This window comes from Sylvia atricapilla, chromosome 16 (genome assembly GCF_009819655.1).
Source record: "Sylvia atricapilla isolate bSylAtr1 chromosome 16, bSylAtr1.pri, whole genome shotgun sequence".
Classification (NCBI taxonomy): Eukaryota; Metazoa; Chordata; class Aves; order Passeriformes; family Sylviidae; genus Sylvia; species Sylvia atricapilla.
The window spans coordinates 8,342,124-8,359,296 of record NC_089155.1 but is presented as its reverse complement, the minus strand read 5'-3'; the positions used below and the strand labels follow the sequence as shown (position 1 = coordinate 8,359,296).

Genomic DNA, 17,173 nt, shown 5'->3' with positions numbered 1-17,173 from the left:
ACTGCCTGTCAAGTTCCCATGCTGGAAAAACAAAGTGCTACACACACAGTTGAAATAAAAGTCAGAAACTGACAAAAATGTTTAATATTAGTTTTGAAGAGAAAGTGACCGTACTCGCTTAGATGAGAAAGTAATGACTGGGTGTGTTTAGTGAGCTCTCCTGCCAACCTGTCAGCCCAGGGCTGTGGCTCTCTGCGAGGCCCAGGCCTCCCTGCTGCTGCTCTCAGTGTGTGACAATGCAAACTCACTGGGACACAAAACACAACTGCCGTGGGAGCCGGCGTGTGGAGGCTGCGCTCAGGTCTGCGTTTGGCTGCCGCTCTCAGGCCGTGGCACATGTCAGCAGAACTGCAAGAGAAGGGAGTTTAAACCCCAATTAGAAACCTCACTGCCCAGGGGAGCTGCAGAAGAAGGTAAGGATCCACGTGTGGGTGTTTCAGAAGCTGGCAAGAGCTTAGGGGTTCTCAGAAGCAGGGGCCAAAGGGAGCTCCCATGTGAATCTCTTGCTGAGACTTTGGCACTTTGTAGTGGCATCATTTCTACTTGCCACTGACTGCTCACCCCTGAGCTCTGTGCTCAGCATGAAAGAGCATTTTTGAAATCCTGATCATCACCACTGGCCCTCAGAGGGCAGAGGCAGCATGGAAAGCACTGTAAAGCAAGTTATGAAAGAAGGGATATGAGGAGAGAGAAGGAAGGGAATGTGGGAATGTGGAAGTGAGACTTGACCCCAGATGGTCTGCAGGGATGAACACAGAAGCTCTTGCCTTTGCGCTGGGGGGGAAGGTCACTCTCTAGAGCCAGTAAGGGTTTTGGCAAGTGCCTTTCAGCAGCAGCCAAGTGCCTGCAGCCACCCCAACACCCCTCAGTGCCAGTAATAGCCCTGGTGTGCTACCTTCCAGCGATTCCCACACTCATTGCACACGACGAAGGTGGTCATGGGCTCATCGGAGCTGCGTGTCTGCACCTGGGGGGGACAGAAGGCAGGTGAGAGCTGAGCATCACACATGGCCCTGTCCTTCTGGCCTCCAGGGATTCGTGCTGGGCTCACCACACCAGTGGGATGGCAAAAGAACCTTTCTAGTACAGTAGATCTGGAGGTTGTGTTACACACAGTACACACATACACACATATACACATCATGACCCCCTTCAGCTTGACTTTACCTCAGTGACAAGTTTTGGGACAGCATATTTCCCTCCTCACACACTCTGCTGCCCATTTCTTGCAGGTGACTCTGGAGGTGGACATTCCCACAGCAAATCCCTCCCCAAACTGGCCCTCAGGAAGGGACATGGCCATGACAAACTCCTCAGTCCCAAGCACAAGAGCATAAAAAGGCACTCAAGCCATTCCCATTTACAGAGTAGTCCTACATCCTGGCCTCACAGGAACACACTCTGGGTTACCAGGTTCTGCACAGTTCCAGTCTGGTTTGTGTTTGAGCCATTAAGGAACTCTGATATTTAACCCAGATGTGATTGCTGCCTCTGACTGGCTCTTGCCAGAAACACATACTTTACTAGAAACCAGATTTTCGTGGCATTTGAATACCACAGGGCAGATCTAGACTGAAAATACTGGTACTCCCCACACTAGTCAGGCAGAACTGTGCTGAGGGGTGATTATGGTGATCTACCTGTGTAATTACCCAATGTGCAAAAGTCACGGTATTTGTGTTATGCAAATTAACCATTTTTACAAGAACGCTGAATAGCTAAATTCTGTAATTCTCCCCCTTTACTGTCTGCTTCCAACATGTTCATAAATGCCAGTTCATCTACTTGAGACTTTACATCTCATCACCCCCTAGTGATTTCACTAGAAAACAAATCAAAATACAGAAAACCTCCTGATATTTCTATTCAGAAGACATTGCTGTCCCCTACTTAAATTCCAGGCAGTCAAACTCCAGTCCTCCACAGGTGGAGACAGAGCCATGTGCTGGGACAGCCCAGGAATGCTGACTGGGAGCACTGGCAGAGCGAGGCCCCTCGCCTGAGCCAGTCTGTGGGATGCAAGGCTGCTGCTGTGCCAAAGGAAACTCCCTGGTCAGATTCCTGGATCTCCTTCTCTTTCCATGTGTTTGGATGTCAAGTCCAAGCAGATGCAGGAGTCTCACCCGGCACTTGCACACGCAGTTTGTGCGCAGTCACTCAGCAGCAATCTGGTGGCTGCTGGTGCATTTTTGGGTATCTGCACATTCTAAACCACTGACTCACAGCAAAGGCACATTTATCTCCAGATGCCTGGCACGAACATGGGAGCTAAAAAGCACTGGTAATGCACAAGGCTTCCAGCAGCTGGTCATGGGGAAGAAAAATCCTGTCTGCTCACATTACAGTTTCATTTATTCCTTTTGTTTCACCCATTTCATACTATTTGATTTTAAGTAAGTTGGGGCTTATCCAGCTCCAGGTTATCTATATTCTTAATTAGTACTTTTAATACCATCAGCATGTCTGACTCAGTTTCTGCAGCCTCTCCTCTCCACTACCCACTCCTTTATTGTCTGAATCTCAGCATTCCCAGCACCAGCTTTCAGTGTAGAGCACTGCTGAACTTTTTTAAGCTTCCTTGGTGCTGCACAACTCCTGCTCTTGTACAAGTGAGCCAAAAAGCTAGGCAAGCTCACAGAAACACTTGCAAAAGTACTTTTTAGACAGCCTTGAGTGTTTTCTCTCCACCAGCAGCAAAACTTGGGCTCTGCTGCAGGGCTTGTCATGGAGCAGTGACCAAGCTCGTGACCATGACAGATCATGTCCTGTGCAGGGGCTGGGACAGGAGCAGGAAAACCAACCTGGGTGTAGGTGCAGTTCTTCTTCTTGCATTTCCCACAGGTGAAGAGGTCAGTCTGTGTCCCTCCTGTCTTGGCCATCTGATGCTCCCGGATTGCTTCTTTTGTCATGGCTTTCCTGATCTCTTTCAGCTCATTACTGGCCATTTCCTTTACAAAAAATAAGGCAATAAAATCACATCTGCCCAGTTTTACCACCACACCCACTACAGTGGAAATAGCCAACAGGAGGACAAGACAGCCTGACAGATGGGTATTGAGACAGAAAGCCTGTTCCAATTCTGGTCTCTAGTTCATAGCAAGGGCCCTGGGATGATGTGACGGCCCAACAAACCACTCTCCACACTGCAAACCCCATTGCAAGCTCACTCCATGCACTCTGGCAGCAGCTACTGAGAAAACTGCAACCCTGGCAGCAGCCCAGCTAAGCCTCAGGACACGTGCCCTGCAAGAAGCAAACCCTGCTCCTCAGGCTCCCTCACCTCTGAGGTCATGACAGCGATCTGCTCAGGGGTGATGGCCCCACACAGCACGTTCTTCTTCAGCTCAGGATTTTTGGAGTCCTTCAGGTTGGAGATGCGGCTCCTCACACGGTTTTTGTATTTCATGTCGGTGTTCTTGACATCCTGGTAGATGCGTAATGGCAGTCAAGGAGCCTGCAACCAACCCAGAGGCATCAAGCACTTCCCAGCCACCCATGAAGAGCAGGGATTGTCACCCACTGCCAGGATGGAGGTGCTGGGACCCAACAGCAGCATGTGATCTGGGAGGTCAGTGCTGGATTTGAGAGCAGCTTTATACAGTCCCAAAGTCCAGGGGCTTCCAGCTTGAGCTTTGTCACTGTGCTGGAAATATTCAGCTATGCTCAGGTTCTACAACCTCTCCTTTCTCTCAGCAAGGCTGCCACACACCCCTGCACTAAGAGAGCTCAGCTGCACCTCCAACCCCACATTCCCAAACCAAGCAAACTCCTCACATCAGGCATATCTCTCATCAACATGGAACTTGAGCCTCATTGCTTCATCCTTTCCATTGCTTTTGTCTAGATCAGCACACTCGACTCAACAGAGAGCACAGGAAAGTTGCATATATTTAAAGGTAGAACCAAAAGCAGCAAACAGCACTCTGATGGGAAGGACAAACTAGGGATTACAGTCTCTGAGCTCCCAACTCCACACTGGTAGCTCCTTAGTGACCCAGAACCCAGCCAAGCAGAGCTGGAACCAGACCCAGAACCCTGACAAGCTGCAGCAGAACATTTATGCACTGACAGTCCCGTTTTTCCTTTGAGCACATGGATTTCACTGCTGGAGGCATGCAGGCCCTCGAGGCAGCACTGTACAGCAAGGATATACTCTTCAATCTGGGCTGCTATGTGCTCGCAGTCGGCACCGATGGCGATGTAGTCGTCTGTAAGACAGCAGAAACACGAGCTCAGTGCCTTCCAACCAAGCCAGGGCTCCCCAGGCTCAGTATTTCTGAGCTACAAATCTGGACAGTTAGCTGGTTTGATTCACATGCTCTTCCCATCAAATGGCATCTTGGCCTTTGCTCTTGCTACTCTCTGACCCTTTGGAAAAGGGCAGTGATGGAAACAGGTTAATCCAGCCAGTCTGTGCCCAGTGCCTCTCTAGGATATGGACTGCATGAGACAAAGCTAACAATAGCCTTGGTCCAAGAACTTAGTTTTCCAGTATATTTTTCCTACCATTGAAATCAAACATGAATAGGCAGAAGTTGAGTTTCATCAGATATTCACCTCAATGAGAAGTAACTCTACTCAGGACCAACCCTCTGGGAGGGCCTGGAGATGTGCAGCATCAGGATCAAGCCTTCCTTTCTCATCTCACCTCTGGACCATCTGCTCTTCCCCTCTTCTCCCACACACCAGTTAAACAGCATCATACAGAGTGTGTAACTGCCATGGACTTGGACAGCCAGTATGATAACCAACACCACAAAGCAGGGAAGGTAGGGCACAGCTGAGCCTAGGGAAAGGCTCAAGGGAACTCTCCAAGATTTCATGTGGAAAGGGTTTTTCTAAGAGCTGTGCAAAACATTTAATGCAGCATATAAACACATGCACAGGAAGTCTAGAAACAAAGATCTCATGAACTTCTCCATCTGCCACCTACATTCCTTGGCTCCAAATTAATAAGACTCTGCAGTGTTAGACCCCAGTTTTTTAAAGGGATCTGCAATGTGGACACAACCAGATGCTCAAACTTCCAGACATGCTGAGCACCTGCAGTTGCCTCTCACTAGAGATGGCAGAGTATGAATGCAAGAGAGATCTGTTCCACCCCAGATCCAGAGGACCACAATATTTAAGGAGCTCCTGTCTGCAAAGGCAGCAGAGTATGACAGCAAACCCTGACTGGCATAAGCACCATTCCTACAAAGTTCATGTAGTGAGTTACAGCTTCACTTTGTGCCCCAAGGGTGACAGGGAAGACAGCTTCACTTTACAGCAATCAGAAAAGATCTAGAAAGTGAAGCAAATCCCTGCACACCTGAAAGATTAAACTTCTGCACAGACCACCCCATGTTGCAGAGCAGAAGACCCCAAGTAACTCTGTGTGACAAGCCCCTTGTTCTTAAGAGCCATTGCTTGGCACACTGCCGTGCCCCCAGCTCAAGCCAAGTCCCTGTGTAAGTGTCAGAAAATGCTGCAACAGCAGCCAGTTCATCAAAGGGGTGACCAGGGGCTAGACTGAGCCGCTGACAATAACCCTTTGACAAGGCTGCTCCAGAACAGTGTGTCTAAGCTGAGCTGGCACTGCCACTCTCTGTCAGAATGGTCCAGGAGCTGTGGAGCACTTAAGGCAATGTAGGGCTTCCCCCAGCACTTACCATCAGCCTGCAGAGCTGCTGTCAGCATCTCCCTGCATTTGTTGCGCACAGCGTCGCAGGTGATGGGGGCCGGAGGGAAGGTGGTGATTTTGGGGGTGGTTGGAGTCTTTGGAGGCTCCTGCCTTTTGTTGGAGCTAAAAGAAAAACTTCACCTGTCAGAATGTCTCAGTTTGGGCCACTGAGAGCAGAGAAGGGAGCAGCAGGTATGTGGCCAAGCATCCTGTTAATCATAATACAGAACCAGTCAGAACACAGTGCAAAGTCATTGTCCCAAACCAGCACAGAGCACAACACAGCAGCCAATGCCCTCAGCCCAGACACGAGCTCTCCTGTGGACACTGCTGGCTACCAGCAGAGCTTTAATCCATGAACAACCCTGCCAACCATCTTGTGTTAGTCAACACATATCAGCTGCTGCACCACTGGGCATCAAGGGAAAACATTTCTGTTGGACACCATCAGTAACCCAGATACATCAGGACATCTGAGACCATCAGCACTCTCTCAGTTTTGCAGTGCAGGGCAGATTCATGGTACTTCTTTCCTCTTTAACTTTGCAGGACATCAGGCCCATAACTGCTCTCAGCAGAAAGCAAGCAGAAAGCTCCAGAAGAAGGAGCTGTGCTGAGGAAAACAAAGAAAAAGAAATAAAATGGCTCCTTCAGCTTTGATTTAAAAAACACCACCAACAAAGTGTAGCACATAAAAGGTTCTTCCTTTTTCCTGTAATCTGGGCAAGACACTGATTACTCATCTCAGAGAAGAGCACCCCTACACAGCCACACACAGCTCATACAGGTGCCAGGCTAGCACAGGACTAAGAAATACTGCTTCACTCTCAAAAATAACTCCATTTCCACCTGGAGCAATCACAGGCACAGCCAAGGGAATGCAAACACCTGCCTGCTGTGGCTGACTCAGTCGGGTCACCTGCCAGGGGAGCTGGATGGAGACCTGCCTGCACAATCAGCACATGATGTGGGCAGGCTGAGTCACTGCTGCAGGGTCTGCATGCAGAGAAGGAACCTCAAGGAGCAGCTCAGCTGGCTGTGCACCCAGAAAGCCTAACATCTGCACATGACGTTAGTCAGCCCTGCAAATACTGCTGGTAAAAGATCTGGGTTAGTATGATTCACAGATGGTTTTCTAGAGCTTTGTTCTCCCCCCTAAATCTAGGCAGCAGAACAGCAAATTTTTTTTCAGCAGAGATTGCTCTGGCTTTGGTGATTTGTCTGTAAAATTCCCTGTATTTATGGCCAATGCCTGGTACCATTATTGCACAAAGAGACAGAAAGGGAAAAAAAGAAGCCTCAATATTTCACCCATGCCATGCTGGCAATATCTTCTTGAAGATCCAAGTGGCTTAACAATTTCTGTTAAGCTGGGTCACTACTGCCAGTTCTTTGCCATCAAAAATAAATTTGTTATGAACAAGCACTTCCACTACACTGCCCTGGAAGAGATTAGTCAGCCCACAAAAAAAAAAAACAAAAAAACCAGCACTAAGCTGGAAACCTTCCGAATCTGCTGCCACACAGAGTGAGCCAGACGACTTTAGGGACTTATCCTGGGAGCTCCTGTGACTAAGATCATATCCAGTCTGGCTCAAATCCCACAGATCACCATTGGAGCCCCTGGATTTCCGCAGTTCAGAGCCTTGCCAAGCCCTTTTCAGAAGCATCCGCCTTCCGCAAATCGTTCAGGTCAAACCAAAGCACAACTTTAATATCTTGCTCATATGAAGGAGACGATGCACTCTGTGAGGGAGATAGTACTGTGAGCTCACCGTGTTTCTCTTTGACCAGTAGCTGAATAAAACCCCTTTTTACCAGCTGGTTTTACTGGTCAGCACTGCAGGAGCTTATTAAAGAACAGATTTGTGTCCAAAGAGCTCAAAACATTCAATAGGATTTACACTGCACATGTTACAAAAAGAAGAAACATCTTAGCCTGTAAATAATCCATTAGATGATGATTTTCTCCCATCTGGAATGTAGAAACTACCATCAGGTACTTTTGTGCTTAAGAAGCTACACACAAATCACAGGCAGCACTCATGGGGGTGTATATACCAGAGCACACACTAAGGAATAACCCATAATTCAGGAATAACCCATCTAAAAAAATCACAGCTTCTCATGTTACATAAAATAGTTTGGAAAAACTGAACTTCCCCAAAGGACACAAGCAAAACGTACTTACAGTAAAAGGAAGGACTGAAGGAATATGGGTGGTTTGTGGCAAGGGAAACTTAAAGGAGACAAGTTCTGAAATTCCTTACAAAGGAAGATTGCAGAAAAAAATCCACAGAAGGATGTAGAAATTGATTTAATAACATAGGTTTTAATTGAGAGTAAGTTTAAAATGGTAAAGGTGAGTTATGAATTGGAAATATTGCCAAGTCAGCTGTGGAAATGCCTTGCCCTGAGTTTTCTAGGGTTGTCAAAGAGCTTGAAAAAAGCCTGTCAGGGACAGCTTGGGAAGTGGTTGTGCTGTGCTGAGAAGGAGCTGCAGGAGACTTTTCCCTGGGAGCCCTTCCAGATTTAAATTTTGTATCATTTTGCAAGAAACAAACAAAGGTTTCGCAGAGCAAAACCCTGTGTATGAACTCAGTGACCTCAGTGTGAACTCAGAACACTGACCTTCACTACAATAGTCCTCAAACACAGGTCTTCAAACCTGTATTACAGAGGTAATACTTGATTTTCAGGAAGGCTCTATCTGCAAATGCTATAGACTTGAATATTTAGATGTTTATTTCTTGGAGGTAGAAAAAAGCTCAACAAGATGCATGGTAGTCCCACTTCGGTTAGCTGATGAGGAAAGATACATTTGCCTGCACACACACACACATCATCCATGCACTGAGACAAGAGCTGATCCCTCAAGAATTAGATGAAACAGACTTCTCAGCCATTCCAAATACAGAAAATTATTTATTAAGGTTTAGAGGTTAGTTTATAAATAGAACAGTTGGGAAATAGAGCTCAAACACACCTAGAAGACTTATTTCAGGAAATCCTTGTGGTTCACACTGTTCCTGTTAAACAGGAGAAAGAGCTTGTAAATCTATCCAGGCAGCAAAAGTTTATACATAAAACAAGGCTATGCTGGAACAAAATGGTGACAAAGCAGCAGCCACGGACTGCAAGCAGAACTCAGCGCTGGAAGAAAATCCCACAGAAGAGCTAAATTCAGGCCACAGATACAAAACCTCCTAATCAAGGCAGTTTAGAGAATCCTGGAAAAGAAAAACCTCATGCTGCCAGAGACAGAAACATTAGACACAGCCCATTAAAATGTACTACACTATGGATCTGAAACTCTACAGCACAAGAAAGTATGCTTTGGATTAGAGTAATGCAGCATCTAAATTCACAGGTGCCAGCTCCACACTGGCTGGCTCAGAGCCTTCAGGTCTTGCAGTGATAGCTCCAGTCATTACACAGGGATTTCTACATCTGTGCTCCAGAAAGCAAGATGAGTTTCAGGCTAAGAGTTAGTCAAGTATTTTTCCCTGACAAAAACGGAAAGCATAGCCAAAAATCTAACAGACTAAGAGGCTGAGATATCTGAATTCAAACTGATCTCTTTGGTGTCTTGACAGCAGCCTCATCTGAACCAGCTATCTCACACACTGAGCAACCAGTCTGACTCCACTGCAGTCTCTGCTCCAAAGAACAGAGACTCTCCTCTGCCAATAAATTATTTTTCTTTTTAAGGCAGATTAATAGTTTCTTTTGCAGAACTGGAGAAAAAACATTCCTGTCTCTGGAAGAGAGCCTGGCTCAACAGACTGACACCAGGAGCTGGCCCCTGGTCCTGGTCTAGGCTACACTAATCCATTGGCTTCTGTTCATCCTTCACAGCCAAGGGGATGCTTTGCTAGGCAGAAGATGGAGGCTGAATACACATTAAAAAAACATCAAGGATTAAAAAAACCCATAAAACTGCAGTATCTGCAACACAGTAAGGCACAAGGGAACATCAGCAGCACGAGCCAGACAGCTCCACTGCACAGACCCCATGATAAGTGAGAAAGCAAGGAGGCAGCAAGGAGGGGTTTTGCCTCTGTGCCTAGAGCCAAGATCCTGTTCCGAGTGAAATCCCACACAGACACACACAGATCTGGACTGCCCTGGCTCCCATTCTGCACTGCATCACTGAACTCCACCCTGGCTGTGAAGTCTCTCAAGTCCTTTCATTGCAATACTTAGCAAATCCTTTTTCCCATTCTATGGAAGCAAGATAACCAAAGATACCAATCACTTAAAGCCATGGAGCTCAGCGTCAGCAGCCTTCTCTCCATCAGCAGCTCTGTATGGAGCTGCAAAGGCTCACCCTGAAGTGCCAAGCCTTGAGAGAGCTGAGCAAAAACAAAGAAGTGACAAGAAAGTGACCAACAAAGGCTGCAAACATGGAAAATCCTGCAAGCCAGCAGTACTACAGCCTGAATACTCTAAATCTTCTGTCAAATTTGGGAAATTGGCTAAATCACTTAAGAGCCAAATCTAGGAAGCACACACCTTCTTAGGATCTGAGGCTGGGAGAAATTCCTAGAACAAAGCTTTAAATCCCATTTTCCCCCTCCCCTTTGACCACTGTCTGCACTCTCAGGCAGTGGAAACAGGATGCAGCATTCAAGGCATGGCAAGGGGCAAGCATGCAGCTGACCTGCCAAGTGGGGGACATCAGCCACAGGGAAAAGGGGACTTCTGCTGGGATTTGTCAAGGACCAAGAAATGGAAGTTTTACTTTAATCAATCCCATCCATCACCTGACACTGAAAAGGCCAAAAATAATCTTCATTCTAAGTAGTTCGAAGTTAGAAATAATCAAAAATGCATAAAAATGCAACACAAAAAAGAACAGGAGAATGCTCTACTACTAGAAAAAACAACACATTACCAAGAGTAAGAAACATTAAATAAAATACTAATAAAATTTAAAAACTCACTAAAGCCACTGTATTTTTGATGTGTATTTCAGCATTACAGTTGATTAATAACACCACATACATCAACCTTGAAGAAGAAACACTTCCAGTGTCTCTGACCAGAAATTTGACTACACAAAATTCCTGACTCTTAAAAATAAAAAGTAAAGTAAGGTGCCTTAAGAAAATTTAAATTCTCTAACAGCGTCATCTTTTGTAAAAGGAATGTATTACCTTTGGTCTCTGGAGTTACCAGTCTCCCTGGAGGAAGATGTTGGCAAAGACAGGCTTTTCTTTTTATCTTCATTTTTTTCCTCAGAAGCATCTATGTTCAAAAGAGAAATCAGTTCATAACTGGTCTTTATGCTACAGCCCTGCCTATACTCCTCAATGTTTTCACACCACCCACTGTTGGCCTAAAGCAAGTTATTATCCTCCCAAAAAAAAAAAAAAAGAACCAGGAGAAAATGCCTTTATGGCCTTCCTGCTTTCCAACAGACCTTTTCCTTGCCTCCAAGTAGAAACTAATTCAAGCAAAAGCTTTCCTCACCAAACTAGAGAGCAATCAGCCTGCCTGGGAGATAAGCTTCCTCACGAGACATGCCTCTTCACAGAAGTTTCTTTCAGAGGCTGCTGAGCAGGGATTAGATCAAGTTCCCTCAAGCACAACTAAAAGCAGAATTTCCATCCAACACCAGCTGAAGGGTCAGGACAGGCTGGTCCTTGTGGGAGTACAGCTTCTTCTGATTCCCAAGTGCTGCTGAAAGTTGACAGCACAACCCTGGAAAGGACTTTTATGACACTATAGAAAAAGTTTGACTCAGAGGTAAATTGTCTGAGTCTAGCCAAAACACACCCAGTCTAATGAGGAGGTAACAATCCAGGCAGGACGGGAAAAGAGCCCTTTTAACACTCATCCAGCCTAGCAAGGCATGGGAGCCCTTAACCAGGAAAGCCTCCCCAGCTGGAAATGATCCAGGTCAGTTTATCTACGAGATGCTGAACTAAGATCCTTCTCCAATCACCACCCAAAATGCATTCCAGCACTTCCCTTCCTGAGCTGTTGCACGAGGCTGACAGCACACATGGTGTTAATGCCACGCAGAGCACAAGTGGGAGCAGAGAGTTCAGAGCACAGATATTGTTTCTAGAAATAACGTTGCTAATTATTATGTGAGGAGGTATAAGTTAATAGTCCTGAAGCTCACAATGCTCTTCCAATGATGAGCTGGCTAAACAGGAGCTAAATCTAGTGGGATTCATGATAGGATACAAAACTCGAAAGACAGAGAGGGTGGAATTGTAAAGGCTGATTTGCTAGAATGTTTATTCAGATCAAGAGATAAGCTCTCCCAAAAAACTCAACCTCCCACTGAAGGCAGATTGTTCACAAGCTGAATCTGACAGGAACAGGCTGATTTTCTTACCTAGAAGTTTCTTCCAAGATTTGATGAGGGATTTGGCAAGTGATATCACTTCTTCATCTGTGCTCTGCTTTCTCAGTGCGTTCACTGACATCCCAATGCGGGTGGACTGCAAGGGAACACCCCCATGAATCACTCCAGAACAGATCCATTATTAGTTATTAACTGAAATCTCAAATAACCACAACAAAGTCAAAGCTGTGACCAAGAGAGGAGTATCCAAAGGCTTGCAGAATAATGATTCTGTGACCCTTACAACTTTGGAAGAACAAGGTGACACTCTCCAGCCTGCACAGCTGAACAGAAGACACATCCAACGTCCCACAAATCCCTTCCCTACACACTTGTAAGTGACATTCAAGCTTAGAGTGAAAAACTCCTGAGATGCATCACAACCTCCAAATTGTAATTCTGCTCACTCCTCCCCTAAATCCTAAATATCAACATTACAAAGAACTTCTCCCAAGACTGCCCTCTGTGTTTGCTACTTTAAACCCAGTCTTTCCTCTTTTTGCAGCCCAGAGCTCTTTAATTGCCCATCCAAAACCCAAGTTCTGCACTATTTTATTGGCTTTAATGCTTATTTTGATTCTTTGCATGAGGCGAGAAGTGTGAGGAAATCTATTAAGTTTATTCAGACAACATTTTGAACTTATCCAGATGCAAAGTTCAGCTTTTTACCATAACTGTGCAACTCACCTGCAGTAAATCCAAAGTCATAGGCATCGTTTTTAATTCTTTCAGTAAATCCATCGCACCTTCCTGGAGAGGAAAAGAGAAAGAGAATGAGTGTCTCAGCTTTTATTAAAGAAATTCAACAGCTTGGGAATAGACACAGAAAGTTGAATTCAAATGAAAAAAACACCAACAGGCATTCCCTGAAACAACAGCAAGCTCACTGCTGTGGTTGCTGTTCCAGATGAGCAGTAGATCTGCAACCTGAAGGCACCTGAATTACTGGAATGGGCAAAACAGAAGACCACTGGAGTGCTACAGGTCCTTGCTTGTGTACCGTGCAACTGTATCATTAGTTTATTATCCTTACCTGGCACACTGAACATTTTTAACACCTGAAGAACACACTCTGAATTACAAATATCAATGACTCCAGGTAGCTGTTTCCTAATTTTCATATTCCAGAGCCCCCACTCTGCTCAGGACAAAAGCTGAGACCAAGAGCAAAGCCAGCAAGCTGTGATGCTGAAGAATTGGTCACTTGGAACTTGTTCTCTGAAGTCTCCTTACACCATCCCTACATCCCAGAACCAGGAAAAATCTGACTAGGAATCTGCAGGTACCTAAAACTGGCAGTCACTCAGAGAAATGGAAATCACTTGTCTCCCTCTAGCACATCCCAGCCTGGCGTAGGCCTGTCTCCATTCAGCTGCCTCTTTCCTCCCAACCCCCTTCCCTCAAACAAGGCTTCCAGTGTTCACATTTAGCAGCTCATTTACAACAGCGACCACTCCAAACCCAGTTACAGCACAAGGCCTGCACAGCCACCACTGTAGGGAAGCGAAGCCGCCTGCACTGCCAGCCCTGTCCTCCCTATGCAGAAGAGCTGCTTCCAACTCATCCCAGGAAGCAATCCAGCTGCAATCCACCCTACAGAACAGATGCCAAAATCGGAGTCAAAGCTTTCAGTGTGCACACAAGCAACTCACACCAGCATAAACCACACACATTTACTGTACCCAGAACGACTGACTTCAGGCAGTTTCACACCTCTCCGTTCCTCCAGCCCTGAACACCCAAAGTGACCCGGTGACTCCTGACTCCAAATGGAGCCACTCAGCACAAGGCCAGTAAATGAGAATCCACGACAAAACTACAGCAACAAACAGGTACTCCAGAAAACTGTCCTACAGGAAGAGTTCTAAGGTTAGCCAACACATAACATGCTGCAGTTCAGCACTCTCTCAAGGGCCAGCCAAGAGGAAATGTGGCATACCACTCTCACAAGAAGCTGCCTCTTTCCCAATGAAGCTGGAAGTAAATTCTGCAAAGTTGCTCCTTTCCTATTTCAACACTGATGTTGAAAACCCACCAGCAGTAAGAACGGACATCACAGCCCAAACACATTTCCCTGGGTTGTTCCAACAGCGACACAAGTGACAGTGCCTGCCCCACCCACGGCTGGCAGGGTCAGTCCAACATCCAAAAGTTCATGTGATAACAGCATCGCACCACACGAATACCACACTCCTCTAATCCCTTCCTCTCCTCACCATCATCTCCCACTCCTCAGAGCCCTACCCAGCCCCAAAACCCTTCTCCCCCACCCCAAACACAGACGTACAGCCTACCACCGTCACAAACCTTGTCAGCTTCCTGCCTTAGCACTTGCATGACTCTGTGCTCCTACAAGCACTGATATACCCCATTAAGGCGGAAAATACCGGCTCCTTTTCCCCCAGGCTGTCACACGGGTCACAGCACACCCTGCGAGACTCCCCGAGCGCAGACAGCAGCCTGGCCAGCCCTCCACACTCCAGAGGCCACGGAGTGAGCAGTAGTGCCGCTGTGGGATGGAGATGCAGAAAGCAAATCCATCAGCACCGGGGTTTTCCCCGAGGGCAAACCAGAGCCTCAGGCCAGTGCTGGTGGGGACCCCCCTTCCAAAGGCGTCCCAATAGGACAGGGGAGAAGGGCTGAGGATGCTCTCCAAGAGGAGAACGCCGGGCAGGCAGCACAGGGTGAGCCGCAGAGTGCTGAGATGAGGTCTGGGGATGCCTGAGACCTGGGGTGGGGGGCTCGGAGCACCCAAGGGGGACATAGGGCTGCCCGCCCAATAACTGGCAGTGGGTGGATCCCACACCTCCGCAAAGGATGGCGAAGGGAGAGGGCGAGGGAGAAGGAGCCCCACTTTAATGGAGGGAGCCTCTGCTCCAGCAAGATGTAATGACTGAAAAAGAGCCCCCCGAAATGGGGTCTGGGGACGGGGAGGCCCCTCGCAAAGGGCACCGAGGGAGAGGTGGGCGTCCACCAGCGCGGCAGCGAGGAGGGGATCCTGCGGGAAGGGAGAGGAGGGGGCGCGTCCGCCAGACAAGAGCCCGGGGCAGGGGGCAGCCCCCCAACCAAACCGGGCTGCGGGGGCCCTGTCGCCGCCACTCACCGCGTTCTTCTTGGCCACCATCTTGTCCAGGCGCCTGGCAATGCGCACGATCTCGTCCTCCCCGCCCATCGCGCCGCTCCCCGGGGTCGGCGCCGGGGCCGGACGGGGGGCCGGGCGGGGGGAGCTGCGGTAGGTGCCCGGTGCCCACCTCAGCCCCCGGTGCCGCAGTCAGGGCGGGCGCGCGCGGGGCACGACGGGAGTTGTAGTCCTCGGGACGCCAGCTCCACCCGCCGCCTGCCGGAGAGCGGCCCAGGGGCGGGACTTCATCTCCCAGTGTGCCCCGCGCCCGTGCCGCCCGGCCGCCGGGGGCGCTGTGGGGGCTGCGGATCGCCCCGCTGAGGGGGCTCGGAACGGAGCCGGCGCTGAGGGACCCCCGGGGCTGAGAGACCCCCGGTCACCGCCCGCGGGGCTGTGCCACGGCACGGCAGGGACAGCCGTGTCCCAGAATGCTGCTGCGGGACCGGAGGAGGCCACGGAGATAATTAGACAGGCTGAGAGCTGCGGGGTTCAGCCTGGAGAAAGAAGGTTCCGAGGAGACCTTTAAAGCCCCTTCCCGTGCCTAAAGGGGCTCGTAGAGAGATGGAGGGAGGCTTTGGACAAGGGATTGAAGTGACAGAGCAAAGGGGAACGGCTTTACGCTGATCGAAGGTAGGGTTAGATGGCGGAAAGAAATTCTTCCTTGTGACGGTGGTGACAGCACTGGCGCAGGGTGCCCAGAGAAGCTGTGGCTGCCCCTCGGTCCCTGGAAGTGTTCATGGCTAGGCTGGATGGCTCTTGGAGCAGCCTGGGATAGTGGAAGGTGTCCCTGCCCATGGCAGAGGGTTGGAACAAGATGAGCTTTACAGGCCCTTTCCACCCCAAGCCATTCTGTGACTGTGACAATCGCCCGTGGCTGTGCTGAGCCCTCGGAGCAGTGCTGGCCCCGCTCCCTGGATAAACCAAGGCTGTGCCCCTCACACGGCCTTGGGGACGGACAGCACTTAGCAGCGGCCAGGGGACGGGTGTTTTGGGGGGCCCAGGCTGGACCCCCTGTAGATGGCACTCGCACACTGTGCGAGGGCAGCGCATCCCCCGGGACCTGCTGCTGAGCGCTGTCGCTGCCTCCAGCTGGTTCCTGGCAGAGGGAGAACTTCCATGCACAGCCCTCGCCAAGCTCCGATGTTTCAGAGAAGGCTCTGACTGTGCTGGTGAAGAGCGGCCGTGTCCTGCCCCGATGGAGCTGCAGATCATGTGGAAACACAGGGATGTTGCTACGTGTGGTCTCGGGATGCACAGTCAGGTCTCGGGAACCAGAGTTCCCAGCACTCATCTCCAATGCACTGTGTCCTGGGCCAGCTGAGTCACTGAGGGCATAATCACAGAATCACAGAATTGGTAGGGTTCAAGGGCTTGGAGATCATCCCACCCCCTTCAAAGTCAGAGTCACCTAAAGCAGGTGACACAGGAACTTGTCCAGATGGGTTTTGAATACCTCCAGGGAGAGAAGTACTGAACAGATAGTGCTAAAGCTCTGATAGGTGGCTGACCCCCAAATCTGCCCACTAGCAAGCTGCCAGATTGCTATCCTTTACAGCAGAGAGATCTATAGTGATACCGCAGAGCTCTGGGATCCCTTTGAGCAAGAGCTGCTCCCTGGATGTGTGAGACACGTATCAGTTCATCCCTAAATCAGCAAAGGTGGCCCCAGACTAAATGTGAGCCCTGGACCTTCTCCCTGGCTGGATGACTTGAAACTTCTTGGCTTGGCCACATGTTTGCGAACACGAGTTCTCTCCACCCCACAGTCTGGAGCCTGTGCAGCACCTGGAAATCCTCCAACCCTTGGCAGGGTCTGGTTGTGGAGTCAGGGGTGCCATTTTGGAGAAGACCACCTCTGTTAGGGAGGAGGAAACGAGTGCCAACAAGGGGACCTTCTGTAGGTCCTTGGAAATGGGCAGCAGCATGTCCTGTGTGTGAGGTCGGGTCACGCCGGTCCTTGGCGTCAGAGACACGCTCGAGCGGCACTGCTGCCGCTGTGAGTGTGGTTTGTGTCGCTGCAACGCAGAGA

The 17,173-nt window shown here is 48.9% G+C and overlaps 1 protein-coding gene across 2 annotated transcripts; it reads right to left on the bottom strand.

The window, feature by feature from the left end:
- Nucleotides 1-49: 49 nt before the first annotated feature.
- On the bottom strand, nt 50-15,308 carry TCEA2 (transcription elongation factor A2). Of its 2 annotated transcripts, XM_066330824.1 has the most exons (10): nt 15,127-15,308; nt 12,711-12,773; nt 12,015-12,120; nt 10,822-10,912; nt 5,652-5,785; nt 4,152-4,208; nt 3,281-3,435; nt 2,802-2,948; nt 896-967; nt 50-348 (listed from the first exon to the last, which is right to left on the bottom strand). In XM_066330824.1, the coding sequence occupies exons 1-10, from the start codon at nt 15,193-15,195 to the stop codon at nt 340-342; spliced, it is 903 nt and encodes a 300-aa protein (XP_066186921.1). In that variant the 5' UTR covers nt 15,196-15,308; the 3' UTR covers nt 50-339. The 2 variants fall into 2 exon arrangements, with proteins under 2 accessions (XP_066186921.1, XP_066186920.1); XM_066330823.1 differs by lacking the exon at nt 50-348 and having other exon boundaries at nt 866-967.
- Nucleotides 15,309-17,173: the final 1,865 nt, after the last annotated feature.